Raw genomic sequence first — 23388 nt, forward strand, 5'->3', positions numbered from 1 at the left:
GCTCAAGGATGCAACCCAACCTTGCCGAGGTTATGATTTGATCCAAAGAGGATGGATTCGGTTTTGCCCAGGTGTATTGATAATTTGCTGTCATTGAGCCAGGTACAGATCTTATTTAGTTCAGAGCTAAGGGTCTTTTCAACCTGCAAGCTATCCCTGTCCGAGACAAGGAGAGCCGAGTCATCTGCGAACAGGAAAAGGTTGCAGTCGCAAGCAAATGCCATGTCGTTTCCATATATTAGGAACAATAGAGGTCCAGTATGCTTCCTTGAGGAACACAGCTTACCAGGAGGAGGGGGGGGGGGGGGGGGGGCACGGTACCATTCACCTCCACCACCTGTTCTCTCCCCACCAGGTAAGATTGCATCCAGCTCACTGCTGCACTGTCAAGACCAATGGCTTTTAATTTCTCAATCAGAATAGAGTGATCTACAGTGTCAAATGCCTTCCGGAGGTCTAGCATGACCATGCCGCAATATTTGTCAAAATCCACCTCACGTTTGATTTGGTCATACAAATAGAGAAGGCATGTGTCAGTGGAATGGGATTCTCTGAAGCCAGATTGGAACTCATAAATCAGTTTATTCTCTTCAAGATATCTTGCAACCTGTTCGGAGACTATTTTTTCCATGAGAGAAACTAAGAACTAAGAATTGAAATGGGGCGATAGTTGCCAGGGTCTAGTTTGGTAGGTACCTTTTTGTGCAGGGGTGTTACTTTTGAAGCCCTGGGGGACATGACCCTGTTTGATTGATAGGTTTATTATGTGGGTAATGATTGGAGCAATGGAGGCGGCTGAGTCTCTGAGAAGTTTTGCACTTTACATTGGCTGCTGTTTGAAAATAGCCGATCTACAAGCTCACATGAAAGGGGACAAGAATCCATGCATAGTTTTTACATTGTGTTTTCGGTGGTCGAGTCATTCTGAATCAATTAAAGTTACATTGTGTGATTAAATGTGTGCTTTCTAATACAGAGCAACTGCAAGTCAAAAGCATCTTTTCTTTTCTCTAATTACGAAAAATACGAAAGATACGAAAAATAGACTAAATAATCAATTTCACATTTCCTGTGGCATCATCATGATCACATAATTCATTGGGCAATTCAACCTAGTTGATTTGGGCAGATATCATAGGATTTCCAGTACAATTGTCTTTTGTGTCAAAAAGTAATTTTTCCATTATCCATTTGGGGATTTTATTTTGAAAATCAAATGAACGAAAGGTACACTGATCCTAGTTGTATTTTCCTACACAGGCTAAACATTTTGCGCGTTGTAAATTCTCAAAGGAAGTCTGCCACAATTGGGCGATTTTATTTTGGAGCGCACATTACGCACTGAATCAGCTTCTCTATTAAACAACCATGGTGCCATAGCAAAGGTTGCGCTTGTCACGCATAAACAATAGGCTATAGGGGCTAGCCAACCTGTAGCCTTAACCTGAACGGACAGGCGAACGATTTAAGAATGGGAAGAGGAGAGCATGCTCCTTTAACCAAGGTGGGCTGAGCTTATATGCAGTTTGCTGGCTTCTATGGCAACCCAATAGATCAGCATCATCATGAATATTCACAATACCCCAATGCACGGGACCAGTATGGATCAGTGTGGTGATGTCAGTGCTTCTAGGACGCTATACTGTATTTTGCGTGACTGTATAGCCCTGTTTGTTAGACAGACAGTTGACAGGATTCTGCTGAAAAGAGTATCTTTCCTTCGCCGTGCATGACATCCTTGCCTCCGTCCGTATCAGCGTCCGTCTGCAAGTCTGTCTCTCACATGTGTCACGCTAAGGTGACTTTCAAGCAGTTTTTTCCACTTTTTGCGCACTATGTCGGAGCGGCACAGACATGCACGTATCGGGGATGTGATGGTCAACTGGACCCCCTATAGGATCTGCGTGAGGGCATAATAGCCTAAGCAAGCTGCCAGGTAGCCTCACTATGAAGAGGAGTATCTGTTATTGTCCATGTCATGTGTGTCAGGCGCTCGGGGTTTCTAATTAGCTCCAGACTGTTCGCTTGGTACCAATACACGCAGGGCTCGTGGCAATAATCGTTACAGCCTAACGATCTGGATTAATTGATTCCCTTTTCTTTTATTGTCTCAATGTCATAATGGACAGGTTGCACTCCTCCATGCGTAAAAGGCTCTACAGTTTGCCACAGCACATTGGACAGAAAGCTTCAATAATGGGCGAAGGAGAAGACGGCGGGGACAAGGACACCCGGAGGAAGAGCAGTATCAGGATGAAGGCTTTGCCATCGCCGACCTCTGGAGGAAGCTGCAAAGGCATCGGGGAGACCAAAAGTGGGGAATCGTTAATCATGGAGACGGACATCGGCAGACCATTGAAAACCAGCTCAAACGGAGACTGTCGGCGGTTTCGAGGCAGCCTCTCCTCCATCACAAGTCGGCATGTGCACGACTCGGGCTCCGCGGAGGAGAGACGCCTCATCACCACCGAGGGGGACGGGGGGGATGTGACCCCGAGCGAGGAAAGTCCCCCCGGGGCTATTGGCTGCGGGCTGGACCCCGGTGCGCAAGGAGCCAGCGGTGGTGGTACCCAAGATGGTTCCCCAACGGACCAGCCGTCAGGGTTCATAAAGTTGGAAGGCATTGATCAAATTCTGCCGGACGATGAGAGGTTATATCAGGCGGGATTCATGCACAGACAGTTTGGAGCGATGCTTCAGCCGGGGGTCAACAAGTTCTCCCTCAGGATGTTTGGGAGTGAAAAGGCTGTTGAGCGTGAACAAGAGCGGGTTAAATCCGCTGGATTTTGGATAATTCACCCCTACAGTGATTTCAGGTAATGTAATGCTCCCCAAACAACTGTTTGTATCCCAAGTGCACTACAGTACAGCCTACAACCCAATGCATTTACACAAGCCTATTTTATGTGTGTCATGGTTAGGGCTTTCACATCACTACATGATCACATCACAACATGGTCACACAGACAGCTTTCCTTTATTTAGCGCCCAAATGCTTTGTCCATGATGGATACACTGTATAGCTATAGGTCTAGCTACCTTAATACATCTTTCATTTTATTTGACAGAGCTTCTACTCTAATTAATTAGCTTAATCAGACTTAGAATTCCGGCCTACATTTTTATCCAATAGGGTGATAGGCCTGCACTGCTGTCAGTGCTGTGTGAAAGAATAGGCAGCAATATCATCAAAAGCCTTGCCAAAGCCTTGCCAAATTTCAGGCTGTCTGGCAAAATGACCTCACAATGCATACATAAATGAAATGCTTTAGTGGTCTCTGTCTTTATGTCTGACAAGAATAAAGCTCTAGGGTCATCGTTTATCACTGGTCAATACACATGGTGAGACATTGTTGGCTCTGGCTTTAGTGCCATGGATATCGATATTCTTTTATTCTTTTCAGTTTTCATGCTTGACATTTTGAACTGCAATAGGCTTGAGGCATTTCATCCTGAACTTGCCAGACCATTAGGCTACTACTCACATTATGACTTTGTAATCTGGACAGAAATGTAGACCCCCGTTGTATTACATAAAGATATGGATCAAATCTGAAATAATTATGACCACATATTATATTGTGCCCTAGAGGGTCTCTCCTCTCTCCTTGACAAAAAGTGAATGGTGCAAGTCCATTAGCACTCTTCTCTGCTCCTGACGATCCCTTCTGTTATTATTAATTAAGTCGTGCCCTTGAACGTGTCATTGGCCATATGCATGTGATGCATGGCTCCAGAGGTTGCATGGCAGTGGATTGCTCAGCACAGTGTGTCTAATATCTTATAAGGATGATGCGTTGGGTCAGAAAAGTAAACCCCAAGACAATTACTAAAATTGACCCATGTAATTAAAGTACAGGTACGATATTTAAATGAGAACACATTTTGTGGTTCCCAAAGCAAAAAAATCTTCTTTTATAACAGAAAATCACACCGGGAAGGTGACGATGAGCTGTTTTAAACAATTACTTTATTTGAATATGTTTTATACATTGTTTTGTTACATGATATTATACATACAGTACATGGCTACATTTAATGAAACAATTAAAAAAAAGTAAAGGCGTATTGGTTGCTGCTCAACATTTGTATAAATCCTCAATCTTCGCATAAGGTGTAAAGCATTCTCCTTTTGACGATGTAACTAAAATGGAATTTAAAGGTATACATGAATGCCCTAACCTAAACACACTTACAGTAGTTTATGTTCTAAGTTATACATATGAATTGAGTTTCTTAATTTAACCCTGGAATACAGCATCAAAGATAATATGGGATATTAAGAGTGAGCTGCGTTCCAGATTTTGTAATTACTGTAAGGGCCTGTCATTTCTTGTACTTATTCTGTAATAAGTAAGAGAAATGTAGTGTGGGTGGGGGGCAGCGTAGCCTATACCAGCCTATTGTCATTCACTGAAATTGTCACTGCCTCATTCCTTAAATCATGTGGAGACGTTTGTGTTGCCGTAGAAGACAATAGCAGGACCCTGACTGTTTGGATTCTTTTTTTTTCCTTTCTCCATGTCCTTGACATTGACTGTTGTCTAGTCTGTCTGGGTTTCGATTGGCTTCACCGGTGCAGTGACATTATATGGAAGCTATCACCTGCCACATGAGTGCAGCTGTGTTTTACTCTAGTCTCAAGAACAAGGTGTCTCGCTCGGCAAGACAAATGAGTATATCCAGTATAGCACTGGCAGCTGAGAGAGAGGTATATAGGCAAGAGTACAGAAGGCTTTGAATAAAACAATATCCTAACCGTGTGTGTGTGTGTGTGTGTGTGTGTGTGTGTGTGTGTGTGTGTGTGTGTGTGTGTGCGTGCGCACGCGCATGTGAGCGCGCGCGCGCGCGCGCGCATGTGAGCAACAGGGCAGAATAAGTACAAGAAATGACAGGTGTGTAATGAGGGTATAAAATGTAAATTGCATTCTTGTAACATTTATATACATTTCAGTCGGGCATAGTAAAAGCCATAGATATTTCCAAGCACCGTGGGAAAAATTATAGGTTGACCTTACTTTTTATTCAATACACAATCCACAGATGCAGTCAGCTATATCTTTTACCACTCTTTTCCCATCCACAGTTGCTAGCATGTCAGTATGTACAGTAACGATGTCACACACACACTTACACAGATAACTGTTTACTCCATGCATCAATGTTGTTGCTTTTGTCTGCCTGGTTTGCAGTCGCCCTCTAGTAGGCTACATTTAGTATTCCACCTACCCCCTCCTGATGATGATGAGGAGATACATCTGTGTCTTGTATTCTGGTGGATACATGCATATTCTACACACACATTCTGTAGAACAAGGTCTTCAACAGGGGTCCGGGACCCCTAGGGGGTCCTCAGAGTTAGCCTACCTCAGGGGGTCCTCCAAATCTTTGTGTGATAGAAACCTTTTTTCTCTTTTTTTATATTAACCACTTGAACCCTAGCATCCATATTCTGAGAACATTAGCAAAAAATAGCAGATCTACAAGCTCACAACGCCTCGCAGCGTTAGGCGTTGTGAGCTTGTAGATCGGCTATTTCCGGCAAGAGGTTTGGTGTAGAGGGGGAAAAGAGCAGACTAAGTACAGAGTGAAAGGTCAAGTTTATTTTTTGTATTGACGGTTCACATGGTTAAATATCTGTAAACACACATTGACATGAATCCAAAATACACCGTTGAGTGTGCTGTCAAACGATGAAACTATATGGAATCTGTGAAAAGTTGTGGGGGTCCCTGCTTCATCTCTCGCTCAACTAAGGGGTCCTTTGCCTGAAAACGTTGAAGACCCCTGCTGTAGATTGTATTATACCATAATATTGTACACAGCATGCAGTGTTTGAACATCTCTGCACGCTGCAGTAATATGCCACGCAGAGGCCCAATTCTTGGTCTATGTATGCAATGCGTCACACTTATTATTCTTTTCAATGATTGGTTAATTTTAGCTCCACATCTTCTCAATTACTGGGGTTATTTTCCCAAATTGAATTTAGCAGAAACTATTGGCAAAACTGCACTTTATTCCAACAGGAATGCCACAAAACTCAGCCTGTTCCAGGCACAGATGGACAGGGCAACCCCAGAAAGTGAAACATGTAGTATATATGAAAGTTACATTTTTGTCATGCCATTAACACCCAGCCCTAGGGTCTACTGTGTATCCAACACGTTCCTCCTTTGTTTTAAATTCTGATCCCTATTACAACAGTCTCACTGAATATTTTATCATATTAATAGCGTTATAAAATCTAACCAGTAACCACTATAGCGTCCCTATTCTGGGCTTGTCATAATAGGCGGACATTCAGCAAAATTTGCAGATCTGCAAGCCCACAACCTGTTGTAGATCTCCTATTTATGGCAAAGATATTTGACTTTGAGGGGTAAAAGGACCCTGGTCAACAAAGTATACAGGGTTTAACTGTGACATATTTGAGGGCCCTTGGAGACGTGTATGTTTTCACCACAGTTGGAGAGGTTGTGTTTTAAGCACAGTTGAGGGCCCTTGCCATTCTCCATGTAGAATTCCCTGTGTAGCTGTGTGGTCTACTTGCTGTAGTTCAGATTAAATTACATTTCCAGAGAATCTAACTTCTGGAACAAGACGTATTTCTGAGTGACAACAGGATAGGCAGGTGGGACGTACACATACTGTAGGCACGTAGCGTTGAGAGGAATTAGATTTGAACACTGAAAAGTGGCCATGTCATTACAGACATTCAATTGAAGATTGAATGATTGATTGATTGATTGATTGATTGATTGATTGATTGGTGGTTGGTTGGTTGGTTGGTTCAAGCTTACTCTGTAAGCACTAGTGATGCACCGCCCGCATGCGGGTGGGTGGGTCAAGGTTTTCAGACTCGATTGGCGGGTGGGCGGGTTATCACCACTCTCATGTGCAAAAAATAAATAAGAATAATCACCTGTTCTTATTTGCCTTTTATTCTTAATAAGAGTAGGCATATAAGAATAAGAATACAACGTTTGAATACGAGCACGAGCGAGCGAGTTTTAAAATGCGCCAGAGAAGAGCGAGGTTACTCCTCTGCTCCTTGGTGCGAGGACCGTCCCAATTCCGCTCCTGTTGGGCCCGCGAACCACATTTTGCCAACATTTGACACAACGTGAGCACAGCAGAGAAGATGCACAAACAATTCTTCAGCGCGTGTCGCTGAAGAATCCTGAACCAGGATTTCACTTATATGTCTCTGTCATCCACACAAGTCTGTTTATAAATACTTTGTGTCGGTTGAGTCAACGGATGCGATTTGAAACACAACTTTTCGGATTCTTTGACTGAATGAACCAACCACGCTCACCTCGAGACTCGAGTTGCTACCATCTCTCCAATCTGGTGATTAATCAATAACCAACAGGATTTAATATTGTCTGTCTTTTGCTGTCTGTTTAAAGTGCGAGGCGCTGTATAAATATGATTAAAACCTGAAACGCCATTCTTACCCCGACGATGCCCCAGAGAGAATGGACGTCTTTGAATGAATGTCTTTTAGGCTAAACCCCAATTTGAACAACACGTTTGTTTATTTAGCCCATGACAATATTGTGCAACTGTAAACCTTTCTGTAAAGCGACTTTGGGTACTTAGAAGAGCCGTATATAAAGATGAGCTATTGTGGAGATGATATACCATCTTTTTTTTTAAATGCGGGTTGCGGGGCGGGCGGATTCGTTGATTTATATATTGTTCTGCGGCGCGGGCGGGCAGGTTACATTCCGTGCGGGCTGTGGGCGGTGCGGGTTATGAAAAAAACCTGACCCGCGCATCACTAGTAAACACATATACAGCCAAATACGATCTTGGGGGTCTTTGACATGAAAAAGTTTGAGAACCAGTGAACCACACAGTTTTAATAGGTACATTATATGACCGGGAAATATGATATAAAAAGGGTTACAAAAAAAAGAGGCATTTTTTATTTCATCTCGACATGAAAGAGACTCCTGCGTGGGCGGTTCAGGCTGCTCTGCACTGGACCCCTGCCTGCTGCAGCGTTTGACCACTATATGACCAATACATGGTCAGTTAGCATGCAGTATATACGGGAGAAAGTTCCACTTTGAGTGGTTCTCAAACATTTCCATGTCAAGCACTGTCTAATTGATATGTATTTGGGCATGGAACACTATCTGAATATTTATTGTGCCACGGATACCCATAAGGGTAATTTTTATACATTATCCACCTCTTTCCGCAGGAATTTACTGGAGAATCTTTTGCACCACACTTCTGGTTAACAGCAGACATACAAGCTCACGTCGCGTCGCAGATGCAACCGTTGTGAGCTTGTAGATCACACTCGGCTGCGGCGCCGGAAGCTCCATGCAACTTCTGCGCAATGCACGATGGGATGTCGGAAACTTGAGGATACATTTCCAAATTATGGGGCGACCGCTGGCCTACTGGTCCAGGCTCATACCACTTTGCCACATAGGCATGGATGCCTGGCGGCGTCGCCGGTTCGATTCCCGATCCAGACGACCTTTGCCACATGTCGCTCCCCGTCTCTCTCCCCATTTCCTGTCAGTCTACTGTCCTATCAATGAAGGCATAAAAGCCCAAAAACAAATCTTAAAAAAAAAAAAAGTTTCCAAATTTTAGTTAGATTTTAGTCATAATGCGGCATGTGTGGCTCATTATGCTAAACATTTCTGTGTTGTCACTGCTGTTGTATCCTGACTCACCTGCCAGTGAGGAGCCCCCACCGGGAGGACATGGCGCCTTCTTTCTCCTCCTGCCCAACGCTCCCTGCTGACCGGTGCCGCCCCAGCCCGTAGGACAATTATCATCCTCCCCGTCCGGCTTCCTTTCCCCCGAACACCAATTGTGTTTGTGTGTAGACTCGCGACAATGCCGGATGCACCACGGTGGATTAGAACCCACAACCTCTGTGATGGTGACAGGCGCTTTAGCACTGTGCCACTCAAAGATGTGTTTTTTGTTTTGCCTTTATTGATAGGACAGTAGACTGACAGAAAATGGGGAGAGAGATGGGGAGTGACACGCAGCAAAGGTAGTCGGGATCCAAGCTACACTGAGCCTATGTGGTATGTGCCTGGACCGGTAGGCCAGCGGGCGCCCCTGTTGATTATGTAATGACGCAACTCCAGAAATGTAAATCACTCCAGGTCCTCCTGAGTCACAGCCGAATGGCACTCAGGAGCACTAATGTGTTTGTGAAACGCAACTGAACGCACGCACACACACACACACACACACACACACACACACACACGCACACACACACACACACACACACACACACACACACACACACACACACACACACACACACACACACACACACACAGTCACACACACACAGACTCACTCTTACGCCTTACTTGTCACATTTCATCACCAGGTTGAAGAGAGTGACTGCCATGTTGTTTTCCCAGTACAACAACAGTGTATTTCAAACCCCCTGCTGTGTGAACTGCAGATGGAGAAGAATAGTGCTTCCTTTATAAATGCAGTGTTACATACAGACAGTGGTGGAAGAAGTGCTCACATTTTATACTTGAAGGGATATTTCACACCAAAGAAGGTGTCATTCTATCGTCTACTCAGGCTTTTGTGAGCCCCATGCAGACAGTTTTTAAGTTTCTCGATTCAGTATTTAAAGACGGGTACACATTAGCGCGGCACCGAGTGCCGCGCTGCGAGCTTGTAGATCTGCTATTTTTGAAAAATCGTGATAATTAGAATTTTGACCCGATTCTATAAGTGTCTTTTGAATCCTTCTAAGATTTTTTTAAAAACCTATGTTTCTGGAGCAATGGCTGGCCAGAGCAATCTGGCCAGCCATCGTCAAAGAAAAGGTCCTTTTCACTTAAATGGAGCTCAGTTAGTCTGTTCTTGAGAGACTACTATGTCAGTGGTTCTCAAACCTTTTCATGTCAAGGACCCCCAACATGATATTTATTTGGCCATGGACCCATATCTCAAAATATTTAGTTCCAGGGACCACCCAGAAGCAAAATTTGAGTTACAAATGTTCCCTTAGAAAAGACATATATTCAAAGATTTGCAAATATTTTCACGACTTTTTCAAAAATAGCAGATCTACAAGCTCGCAGCTGTGAGCTTGTATATCTGCTATTTTTCAATAGTTAAAGCGTTAAATAATGTTAGGCCTAAATGGGTTAAATATTTGATATTCATTTCATCAGTCACATCCCCCTCCAATACAAACCCACTGTAACTTCAAACTGCATTTTAACCATGAAAGATTAATCAAAAACATCCGTCCTTGGTTCTGGTGACTCATACTGCCCTCCTAATATGTGAGGGGGCCGGTTACTTTTTCACAATGGGCCTACTCGAGTAAATGTACTTAGTTACTGGACACCACTGCATGCAGATATGAAGTAGTGGAGAATTCCTATACGCTGTGGAATCTGTTGATGAACTAGGCCAAGATGGCTGTTAATTAACGTGTGCAAAGGCGGACGGGACACGATGTGGAGGACCTTCTAATGGTCATGGCGGCGGGAGAAGTGCCTCTGTGACTAAAAGTGTTATTGCCAGACGCCCAGTCGCCCACATCAAAGCTTTTTGGCATTATAAGAACAAATTACAGTGTCACGACGAGGAGTCAGGCAATCACCACCCGGCGTTCGGAAAATTCAGCAATATTTCCTCTTGTCAAGTCCCTGTTATAATGCTAAGTAGCAGGGGAGGAGCCGGGTCTTTTCCGAGGGAAACGGAGGATTAAAAATGGCATCCTAATCCAATCTACAGCCTCATTTCCTGATCCAGAGCTGAATAGTGTTCTTCGTTTTTGGGAGCATGCATCCAACATTTGTGGTTCTCCAACTTCTTCGTGCCAAGGACCCCCAACTTGATATATAAATTAGTCTGCGGACCCCCCAGAATAAAAGATTGTGTAATTAAAATAAATTATTCAAGTTTTGGTTGTAGAGGGGGGGAAAAGGATGGGACCAAGTATTACCTGGGGGATCCCGGTCAACAAAATATATAGGGCAGGGGTCTTCAACGTTTTCAGGCCAAGGACCCCCCTTAGTTGAAAGAGAGATGAAGCAGGGGACCCCCACAACCTTTTCATAGATTCCATATAGTTTCATCGTTTGACAGCACAATCATCAGTGCATTTTGGATTCATGTCAATTTGTGTTTTCAGATATTTAACCACTTGAGCTGTCATTACCTAATAGACCTTTTACTCTGTACTTAGTCTGCTCTTTTCCCCCTCTACACCAAAGCTCGCTGCGAGGCATTGTGAGCTTGTAGATCTGCTATTTTTGGCTACAGTTCTCAGAATATGGATGCTAGGGTTCAAGTTATTAATGGAATGGAAAGTTGATTGGAAGATTTGGAGGACCCCCTGTAGTAACTCTGAGGACCGCCTAGGGGTCCTGGACCCCCTGTTGAAGACCCCTGATATAGGGTTTAAGTTGTGATGCCCTATATAGCCTATACTTCGATGTGTGGCAAATGGCGAAAATGGCCTATCAGCAAGCTCACAACACGTCACATCATGACTTGATGTTGAAGTGTTCACACATTTTGACACTCAGGATTGTGTAGCGTGGTGTGATCGCTTTATTTTTTGTATTTATTGTTCGACAGAGTACTGCACCAAAATGAGATATCACACTATTTGGCTGACTGTCAGAAAATGATTGACGACATAAAATGGAATAATAATATGACATTAAAGATATTTTAAAGGACAGTATGACGTGTGAGCTCTCAAAGTGGAAGGAATGGTACTGTATGTTCACAGTTAGACTGGATCCTAATAGGCTGCAAAGATGTTGAATGAGCAGTGCGCAGGTGAAGAACTGGTGATTTCTGTTCCACTTTAAAATGGGGTATGTGGTTTTGAAATAACACTGTTTGAGCAGACTGTATTGTCATGCAGCACTCTAGACACAGAAGTGTTTTTCAAATGCCCAAAAAACACATCTGCTGGAAAAGTGTTCTCCCATATTTCCCTGGAGAGTGAGAGGGGAGAGTAGATGTCTATGATTACAGATTTCCTTCCATTGCTCTCTAGGAAGCTCACTTATACATAAGCTACTTTTAAAAAAATAAAATATTTTATACTCAAAATGTGTTACAAAATAGTGGAAATTGGCATAGCTGATCTACATGCTCTGAGCTTGTAGATCTGCTATTTACACTATTTAATTTTTTTCAAAACCTATTAACCTTTCTCCACACGGAAGCGCACGATCATTCATGCAAAATAATTGTGATTATTATCTCAAATAATTGCGACTTGCGAGTAGGCGAATGTGTAATAATTGTGTCAGGTCTACTTGGGAGCCCTTTATTCCTATGGGCCCCAAGTGTTTGCCTACTTTGCCAGTTAATAAAATGTACCTCTGTAAGTGGCGTCTTTTTGGTTCTCTTCAAAAGTAAGGGCCAGGCCTCTGGAACAGTGTGTGTCTCAATTGGCCCACTTTTTAGAGCAGTGGTTCTCAAACCTTTTCACGAGACCCCCGAATTGACATGTATTCGGCCACTGACCCCCCCCCCCCCCCCCAGCTGACATATACAATTATAAAGTGATTAAAATGATTTCTATGAAATATTAACCTCAAGCAGCAACCCCCACGCATGGACCCCATGGGGGGTCCTTTTGTGGTCCCCACTTTGAGAACGAGTGGGATACTCCACCATTGCACGATGATGTTGCTTCTTATCAACACCGCCGTGCTGCAGAGTATAAATTAGGTTTAAAGTGTCCCCCCCCCCCCCCCCCCCCCCCCCTTTTCGTTCAGAGATGCGCGCTGCCGACACTATCAGGGGCCCGGGTTGGCTCTCCTGCGGTTTCTGTCAATCAGTCCAATCCCTCAACACTGCTGTAGTCGAGAGAATACACACGCACAAGCACTCATGCATGCAGTCACGCACGCACACACACGCACGCACGCACGCACGCACGCACGCACACACACACACACACACACACACACACACACACACACAACCCCCTGCAAACTCCACTCCTTCACCTCTTCCTCTACAGTAGTATGTTATTCTATTCACCCTGCATAAGCATGGAGGATCATCATCTCCACAAAGACACTTACCTTGTCAGAGCAGGACAAAACGAGAGGGAAAATAATCCTCCTGAAAAGAAAAAAAGTTTTAGTTTTTTTTTGTTCTCTCAACTTCTCTGTCAACTTTTGGGGGAATACATTAAAGAAAAGTGGAGCAGATTTTGTCAACACATTAATATAATATTTTGATAATATCATTTTAGTCCCATTTTTGTCGACTGCGTTTTTTTCACTGACGAAAACTAAATAAAAACTAAGCTGTGATGACTAAAACTAAGACTAAATAATATATTGACAATTTCGTCAACAAAATAAAAACTAGAATAAAACATTAGGGAGGGACTAGTGCTGAAGAGAGTCATTTTATGTTTGGCTGCTCTCAGGTGTTGGGTGCTGAAAATAGCAGATCTACAAGCTCGCTTGTATATCGGCTATTTTCAGCACGCAATCAAGTGTAAAATAAGTCATTACGATGCCATCAAGGCCTGCCAAAATACATTTTAGTTGACTAAATCAACTGTAGATTTAGTCGCCATAAAATCTTATGATATTTAGTTGACTAAAATTAGACTAATACTAAAACATTTCAGGTGAGTAAATTATGACTAAAACTAAATGACATTTTATTCAAAAGACTGACTAAAACTAAATCAAAATTTGCTGTCAAAAACAACACTGCTCTGTATCTATACTATAATTTTGCGAATGTCTGAGTGAGTGAGTGAGTGAGTGAGTGAGTGAGTGAGTGAGTGAGTGAGTGTCTGTCTGTCTGTCACAGCGTTTCTCCTCGGTGGCTGGAGCAATTGATCTGAAATCGCATCACCATCAGCATATGAACACACCTGACATAACTGTGAAGCCCGTTTGTCACTTTCACAAATCGTATGCTGTATATTAGCATTTTTATGGTGTATCTATATCTATTTAGCCTACAGTACCTTTTGTGACCACACATGTTAAGGGAGGGGCGCTGTTGTTCAGGCCATGCACAATCACACACAAACACACACACACACACACACACACACACACACACACACACACACACACGGGGGTGTGCAGGCAGGCGGGGGGGGGGGGGGTTCTGGCACCTGTTACAGATGTTGTCCAAAAATCATGCAGATCGGTACACAGTATCTCTGTAGCCGTTAAATGGAACGGGTATTTCTTACATTGATGCTCCTACATATTAGCATGCAAGCACCAGTTAAAGTTACTTTCCATCCCTCATATACTGTGTGCACAGTGCACATCCCATAACCCACACACTGCACATCATTTCGGAGCTCATATCTTTGAACGGGTAAGGGCTAGTTTACCTAACTATCCTAACTATTAGGAGCAGTGGCTGCCATTATGGCACCAGGGGAGCAGTTAGAGGTTAAGTGTCTTGCTCAGGGGCACTTATGAATAGACTGTATTGACTGAATAAGCACAACCCTCTCAGTGGAGCCGTTTTCTGAGATGGGGGTGTGGTGAAAGTGGGACTCTTTGGACATTGGTTCATACTGGATTATCCCGATCCCGATACAATTTTCAATGGCGAAAGGAGCCAGGCTAAGGATTTATGCTTGTGCATGCCATGCTCGTGTTCATGTGTGCATGTGTGCGTGCGTACATGCAAGATAGCTTGTTTATGCAAACAGTGGTGTGTGCACGTGCGTGTGTGAAGCAGGCAGCCCAGATCAAATAACATTCTCTGTTTTCAGTCAGGTTGATTACCGCTGATTTGAGGGTCTGTTATGTTATTGATTTGTTTGGGTCTGGTGGGACCTTCATCTTGTCATTGGTGGATTTATTGAAAAATGAGATGGGGGGGGGGGGGGGGGGGGCACTGATGCCTGGTGTTTCCTCAGTGGGAGGTGGCGAGTGTCATGGTTTGACTGATGGCTCCACGCACATCAAGGTGAGGTGCTGGGGCTGTTTAAAGTCACTATGGAAAACAGAGGAGCCCATATCCATAGGGCTGTCACCATTATGACATTTTACCTGAAGATGAATTGTCACTCAAATAACTGTTGTTGAACACTGCACTCGAAATTATTGCGACCGTATGTAAATGTCCATATATGGGTATTCCCCAGAATCCCTTTTATGCCCATTTATGAAGATCTCTGATGTCATCAATATACATGGCCAGATGGCCAAGACATGGCCCATATCTGTGAGGCTGGTTCAGATAAAGATCTCCTTGTATGGGCATAAAAGGGATTGTATGTTGTGATGTCATGGGAACCACTCTAACAGAATCCCTTTTATGCCCATATGGAGATCCCTGATGTCATCAATATTAAGCCCATATCTAACAGGACTTCATATGGGAATGCCCATATATGGAGGAAGACAGCCCATATCTGTGTGGCTGGTTTCAGGCAGGGATCTCCATGTATCGGCATAAAAGGAATGTACCATATACAGTAGATGGATCTCCATATATGGGTACCAGGGGTCTCCATATATGGGTACCAGGGGTCTCCATATATGGGTAACTGGTCCGATATACATCACTGGCCAGATGGCCAAGAATTGGCGCTGAGGGCGAGGTCGCATGTCGCCCTGAGGCGTCATTTATTTATTTTAATACATTTTTATCCCACGATTTTGGAACCCATTTTGGAGCCCTGGCTGGCCAGGGGGAGGTGAATAGAAACCAGGATTACGGCATGTTTTTGTGTGGGTATCTACCCTAGGAGACACGGGGAGAACATGCAAACTCCTCACAGAAAGGCCCTTTTGCCAACCCCACCTAGGGTGTGGGCGCTGATGATGCAGAGGAGAGAACACGCCCCCAGCGCCCACAGAGGCGTCTTACTATATGTTAATGTTATCGTCACAATATGCATTAGCGTCACAATATTGATACCAGTAAGACTCCCTAATCGGGAGATAAGCGACCGTTGGTCGCTTATCTCCACAAATAGGCCAAAAGTTTGTTTTACCAATTATCAAGACATACGGGCAGTTGACAGTTTGCCATGGTTACTCATTGAAGTTGAATCTCCATATATGGAGATAACCTACGCATCACACTAAGTCTGACCTCACCAGCCCATATTTGGGCATGAGCAACTTATGTCTCCATATATGGAGATATGATGACATCACACAGTCCTCAGCCGATGATGTGGCGTGATGTCATACAATACACAAACGAGCCCTACAGTATAAAGGGGCAATTCTTGCCAGGAAAGAAGCATTTCTTCGACTCAGACCTTATCGCCAGGGTTGGCTTATAGCAGCTGTCGGTAGGACCATATATGGATTCTGTTAGTGTGGATCTCCTAACAGGGCATCATCTGGGATACAATCCCTTTTATGCCCATATATGGAGATCACTAACAGCTAACAGAATCCCTTTTATGCCCATATATGGAGATCCCTAACAGAATCCCTTTTATGCCCATATATGGAGATCCCTAACAGAATCCCTTTTATGCCCATATATGGAGATCCCTAACAGAATCCCTTTTATGCCCATATATGGAGATCCCTAACAGAATCCCTTTTATGCCCATATATGGAGAACCCTAACAGAATCCCTTTTATGCCCAGTTGGTTGCTAGGGTAAAAAAACATGGTTGCTATGGTAAACAGTTGGTTGCTAGGGTAAACAGTTGGTTGCTAGGGTAAAACCATGGTTGCTAAGGTGGTTGCTAACGTACACTAACAGACCAGCAACAACAGACTGTTGCCACAGCAACGTACACAAAGGTTTGTGTACACATGTGGTGTGATGTCATACTGAAGATATATGACATCACACCGTACACAAACAAAGGTGTGACGTGTGACGGACGGACGGCCGGTGGAGGTTTTCATAGTAAACTGCTCCCTGACGGTCGCAATCAAGGCCCTATAGGCAAAGGCAACAATAGTTGACTGCTATGAAACGTGTCCTCTCCCTTTAGCTCCAGTGCTAATCTGTGTAGGTAGGATATTTTGGAAACGTGCCACCGGAGAGGCCCTGACACTCAATTGTTTGAAATAAGCCTTGCTTTAATTAGAGTAAAGGTAAAACATGAGGATTACACAGGGCTCTGGCCAGGCCTGCAAGTGGGGTAATCAAAATAGGCCCCTGCTGCTGCTCGCTGCTCATCCGCGATTGTCGGGAGCCGAGAGATTATTACAATTTAGTTAATGGCGACAGTATCGCGGCAGGGCCATGGAGAGGGGAGAGGGGGGGGGGGGGGGGGGGGGCTCGACCTATGGCTCTGGCAGAGAGATTGAAATGTACCATGTGTGACCTCGGCACACTTGTTCAAGGGTTTTAAACTAGGGCACGTGATCCACAGAATATATCGTCTCTGTCCGGTGGAAACCTCATATGTCCAATTTAAACTGTTCGTTTTCAGGATTCAAATGCAAAAATATCAAAAGCAGCAGATTAACGAGCTCGAAAGAGCTTGTAGATTATGTTACTTTTAACTGAGGAGCAGAGAGAGTTGAGGAATTCCATTTTGTATAACACGGTTCTATTGTGAAAATAGCCGGCTATCTTCACAATTTCTGCCTCTAATATTTGACAATATGTCCAATGTTTAATTTGTCATTTTAGAGGTATTAAATTGTCACTTTAGAACATGTGCAGATAACCTCTATACACTTTAATTTTATTTTGGCTTTTTGTTGAGTGAGAAAACAATGTTGCACATTAAGTTAATCATCTGGGGACCCCCCAAAATTATTTGTGGATGCCCCTGGGGGTCCCGACCCACAGGTTGAGAACCACTGAAGTAAGGCAATCATTTATGAAAACAACTAACTAACACAAAAAAAATGAATATGTGATTGGAGATAATAGGTTTCTGCCCGACAGCAACGATACGGGAGTGGAGCAGACGGGCGGACACTACATATATTTTTTTGTACATTTTGTGCAATTCTTTTCCTCCACTCTGCTGTCATTTAACTCAGCCCTATAGGCTACGTATTTGACAGAGAGGCGAATTTAACCTTGGGCAAAAGTGATGGTAATCTCAACGCGAGATTATATTGATTGATTGGACATCATGTACATTTTGAAAATGCGGGGGCAGAAAAGGCTGCTGCACGAGGCCATTCCCTGCCAAGTGTCACCTGGCTGTTATTTGTGATGTATTTTGTCACCTGGCTGTTATTTTTGTGATGCATTTCTGTCACCTCACAAATGCAAGCTTCGGCTTGGCGGCGTGTCCTTCCACACCCTTGCCACCGTCCTCTGCGCCGCTGAAACATCAATTTGTAATCTCTCCAGGAGGATGGATACACACACTGCCCCAGTCAGCCCCACACGTCCATTCTCACTTTTCACTTTTCGCCATCAAATGTATTTTTCTTCGCCTCCAGACACCTCCGTGATTATTGTTGTCCTGCTGTGCTGACCAGTAGTAAATATGTCAGCTCCACTATACACTATCTCAGCGTTTCAGGGAAGGGCTGAGGTGCGTGGGCAGGGTTTCATTTTGTAAAAAAAAACAATAAACAGAGGTATGTATTTTTCTTCACCACATAAGCCCTACAGGTAAGAGGTTTCTGTCGCGCAGAAACCTCTTATCTCCATAATCTAACTCTTCGTGTTTTTATGTAAATTAACGCCCTACTTGATCATACCTACAGTGTCGCACAAAAGCATCAAAAGTAGCAGATTCGCAAACTCGAAGCGACGCGTTCTGAGCTCGTACCGTATAGATATTTTTCAAAAGCAGAGGCATGGAATCCACCCCCCTCCCCCCCAGTAAATCCAACCCTGTTTATTCATAACCCCACTGTGTCAAGTCTTAACGCCCCACAGGACTGTGTGCCTTGAATTTGACATTAGGTTGACCTACTGTACAGCATCGTAGGACCCTCTTTGCATTCTGGTGGACAAACCGTAGCCTCTGGGCTGTGCCTGCCACAGCTGTGGGAGAAAATGCCTTTTCATTTACCACACACTGCCCCTCCGTGCTGTGAGAGGTAAACACTGAGTGTGTGCAGAAGAAACACCTGCTCTACTCTTTTGGAATACATCTAGAATCTAATAGCAGCCATCCGGGTAAATGGTGTGGTCTTTCATCGGTTATCAGCAAGATTGAAAAGGGGAATTAAATACTTTGATGATGGCACGCCTCATTGCTGTAATATTAGTAGACTTGCTTTAGATTTACTATAAATTAAATCAGATTAACAATTATGTGCACATGTGCACACTCACTGTATACTAGCTCACTGCTACTATCTCATCTACGATACTGACGGAGAGATCAGTCAGTATTGTAGATGAGATCGTAGCAAAATTATTCAGGCATGTCATAATAATTTGCCAAAAATAGGCAAACATTCAGAAAAAATATAGTAGACCTACTAGCTTTTTCTTTTACACATTCTGATGCATAATACAAGGCTGGTGGTGGTTAATTAGTCAACTAATCAATTTAGTTGATTTAAAAGAAGAACGTTGATTTGTTGATATAATAGGGGAAAAAACTAATCTATTTTTTGATTATTCAATTAAACTACATAAGCAAGATTAAGTGTGTTCTAAATGTCAAGAACTATATATTTTCGGTTAATTGCCCAGCCCTACTCAGGAGGTAGAGTGGCAGTCTTGGAATCGGTAGGTTGCCAGTTCGATCTCCTGGCTCCCCCTGACTGCGTGTCTAAGTGCCCTTGAGAAAGGCACTTGACCACTAACTGCTTCCGATAAGCAGGTTGGTGCCTTGCATGGTTTCCTCCCACGTTGGCGAGTGAATTGTGTGTGAGTGGGAGAATGCAATGCACTTTCTAAAGCTCTTGGAGATTCTAAAATCTACCTCATACTTGATACTCCTTGGTCGTCCTTATTGATCAAAAGAAAAAATTGTAAGGAATACGAAATATGTTGTTGTTAGACCGGTTCTTTTCAAGAGAGCATTTTACTGTCCTATGGGGAACACTTTGCAGTTTGAGAAATACTGCTTACTGTGCTGTTTTTTTCACACTCGCTGAAAACTGCCAGGCTTTTATATTTCAAACAAACACAATATTTGTGCAGTAATATACAGACACTCTGGATTAAGAGCATCTGCTAAATGCCTAAATTGTAACCTACACTTATAGATACACATTCTACAAAATATTCATGACAATAATAAGAATACATGCCAGAGTTTTACTTGAGGAGTCAGTTTTAACATCTTTGAGTTAACCACTTAAACCCCAGCATCCGTATTGTGGGGAAACCTCCAGCTCACGACGCGTTGTGAGCTTATCGATCGGCTATATTCAGTGAAAGCTTTCCCACACAACAGAAAACTGAGAATACACTAGCATAGAGCCCTGAGGGACTCCCCTCAACCTTCTGGGGTTTAAGTGGTTAAGATGAGATTGAGAAGGGTGAAGGGCTTTGCTCACAGTTCTGTAGTTCTGTTAGGTCACCTTGCATACAGTACTGTGTAGATGTGTCAATAAAATAAATACCACACATAACTCATAGTTGATCATATATACTTAATAAATGTAGGCTATAACCACTCACTCCCTATTCAAATACATTTCACAGATGACACTCTACAAGCTTACGTGTTGCAACCATAGAGTTAAGGCCTCTCCATACTTCGACCGAAACCGCCGTTTTCGGCCAAAAGGTCCTTTTCTACCATAAAATTATATCCCTCGGGACTTCTGAAAAGCATTGGACCGAACGAGAGTTCGGAAATTTGCACGTCGGAAAACACAACTCACCGAACATTTCGGTCGAAGTATGGAGAGGCCTTTAGGCTATATATAAATAGAGGACAGACAGCCTCGCCCCCAGCTATTCATTTCAATGCAAGTTGCTCAGTGGCGTTTGAAGCACCCGGAAGACTACCAGAAGTAACTGTACATTGCACGCTGATTGGTTGGCCTGCGTCTATAGGCCACATTTTTGATTGGCCGAGGCACTGAGCAGGCGCACTAGGGTAAACAGTAGCCTTAGCCGTTAGCATACGCACGCGCAGTAATGTTTAACTGCGCTCCCAGGTTTGACCACTTCAGAGTCCAGGGTGAAGAGCTATTCACTGCAAATTTTAGGTGTAAAGCTATCCACCTAAAGTGAGAAAATAAGTGGAGGCCATCATAGTCAGTCACGGTGAAGTCCTATTCACCGTGACTGACTGGTCTAGATCGACCAATCAGTGAACGGGTTGAAGAGCCTATCTGTCTGATAGCAAAAACAGAGAGATGTGTCGGGACTCGCGGTGGAAAGCTCTTCACCGCGAGTAATGATGTAACGTTGTAGTTTTATGACTCAAAAAGACTACACCGCGGTGGATAGCTCTCCACCGCGGTACTGACTAGGGTTGGACACGGTAACCGCCGTACCGCGGTAAACCGAGGTCTACCGCGGTGTCAGTGTGCTTACCGCGGTAAAAAAAGACAAAAAAAAGTCTATTTTTTATTGGAAAACAAGCAAGTTTTAAAACAGGGGAGAAGCGAGGACCGCATGCGCTCCATGCCGCTCTGCTCTGGGCTGTGTACCACATGTTTGGAAGCCACATACCGTACGTCACTCTCACTCTCAGAGACACAGACAGTCAGACCTACACAGGGCAGCACAGCAGCTACGTAGAGGAATGCAGAGCAGCGTAAACTTTCTCTGTAATCCACACGACACAAGGATGTTAATACATGCCTTGTGTTGTGGCATATCTTTTTGAGCGGTGGTCACACCGTCTCCATAGCGTGGCCGTGTGTGTATGTATGTGGGTCCGTATGTAGCCTACAGTGTATGTGGGTGGGTGCGTCCGTATGTAGCCTACAGTACCTTTTATGACCACACATGTTAAGGGAGGGGCGCTGTTTCAGGCCAGGGGGGGGGGGGTTGGTGGGTAAACCACCGCTCAGTTCACACGGGTGTGATTTTTTTATTCATACGGATTACTGGCGGAGCGCAGGCCGCGTGGACTAAAACCGAAAATGAAACTATTTTACTTTTTCCACCGCGTCGCACGTTGTGCCCCGTCCGGCGGCGCGTCGGCGATTTTATAACCTTTTCTGTCAAGTCTTGTAACTAAAACCTGTATATAGCAGCAGCACTCAATCACTGCGATTTGAGAGTTGAGACGTGACGTGAGTTTACAGAATCACTGTACACGATCTGACTACCCGTCCTCTTCTGGTTTGTTCACACAGCTGTTTGTGTCTGAAAAGCAAAGCCCAAGTAGCTAGCCTACGTTACTATGGTAACCCGACAGTGCAGATCTAAAAGCTCAGAACGCGTCGCGGATGCGATGTGTTGTGAGCTTGTAGATCTGCTCCTTTCAAAGCCATACCCGCTGTGCTGTACGGAGAAGTATAACTCGGGCAGTCAGGCTGTGGAGAGGCGACTTTTGGGAAGATGATTGCAATATTTTGGCTTATCGCCGAACCTTAATTAATAGATACGGGGGTGCGGTAATTACCGCAGTACCGGCGGTAAATGGGAAGACGGTAATCGCGGTAACAAAATGTCGATACCGCCCCAGGCCTAGTACTGACTCTGATAGGGGCTTAAGGCTGCTTCAATGCTCCTCCGTGGTTCTGGGCGCATGGTTGCAACACATTGTAGTTTTGCCATTTGGGAAAATCTTTGGCAATCTCTTAACATTTTGGAAAATGTTGATCTATGGGCAATGACATGCCCAAAATGAAATGGTGAAAGTGGTTCATATTACTTATACAACATATTATTTCAAATAGTAGTCTGGGCCTAAACCTAACCTCAGTAACCGTGACGAGTAACTAACCTGCCGACGCTAGTCGGAACAGTGGCCCGTTGGCATATTGAGCGGACCCCATAGATGTGGTGGACATTTGACACCGTTTTAGAAGCCACACAGGTCTTCATCGCGTCTTTACAACAATAGCGACGATTAACGTTGTGGTGAACATGGTCAAATAACCTTTATTGGCTAAACTACAACAATGAGGACGAAAGCTAGCCTAGCATGCTGTTTTATAGCGTTTTCGTGGCGGCGCTGTCCCCACGGCCGCCTGTGCCTTGCCCTCCCGGATCCGTAGAGGGGCTCCACGTCCCTCTACGACCAACCGTTCAGATGGCCGTTTAACCAAAACAAAAGTAGCCGATCTACATTAGCACTCGTTTTGACCCAATCCACTGGTTCTCTGTACAGCAGAGCAAACACAAAAAAAGCAGAGAGCATTTCCCCCATTCCACAGAAGCAGTAACAGTACAAACAGGAGACATTTCACTGAGAAGATCCATATCTATACTATAATTTTGCGAATGTCTGAGTGAGTGTCTGAGTGTCTGTCACAGCGTTTCTCCTCAGTGGCTGGAGCAATTGATCTGAAATCGCATCACCATAAGCATATGAACACACCTGACATAACTGTGAAGCCCGTTTGTCACTTT

At 44.0% G+C, this 23388-nt stretch overlaps 1 protein-coding gene across 1 annotated transcript in view; it reads left to right on the forward strand.

Annotated features, from left to right (window-relative positions):
• Positions 1-2121: 2121 nt before the first annotated feature.
• hcn4 (hyperpolarization activated cyclic nucleotide-gated potassium channel 4) overlaps positions 2122-23388 on the forward strand; it is a gene marked incomplete at both ends in the record, with an annotated part of 189932 nt that continues 168665 nt past the window's right edge. Inside the window, one exon of the mRNA XM_080730125.1 lies at positions 2122-2816. Within this exon, the coding sequence (XP_080586251.1) occupies positions 2122-2816 (695 nt within the window). The remainder of the gene's footprint in view (positions 2817-23388) is intronic.

Source organism: Nannobrachium achirus (assembly GCF_963921795.1).
Source record: "Nannobrachium achirus genome assembly, chromosome: 7".
NCBI lineage: Eukaryota > Metazoa > Chordata > Actinopteri > Myctophiformes > Myctophidae > Nannobrachium > Nannobrachium achirus.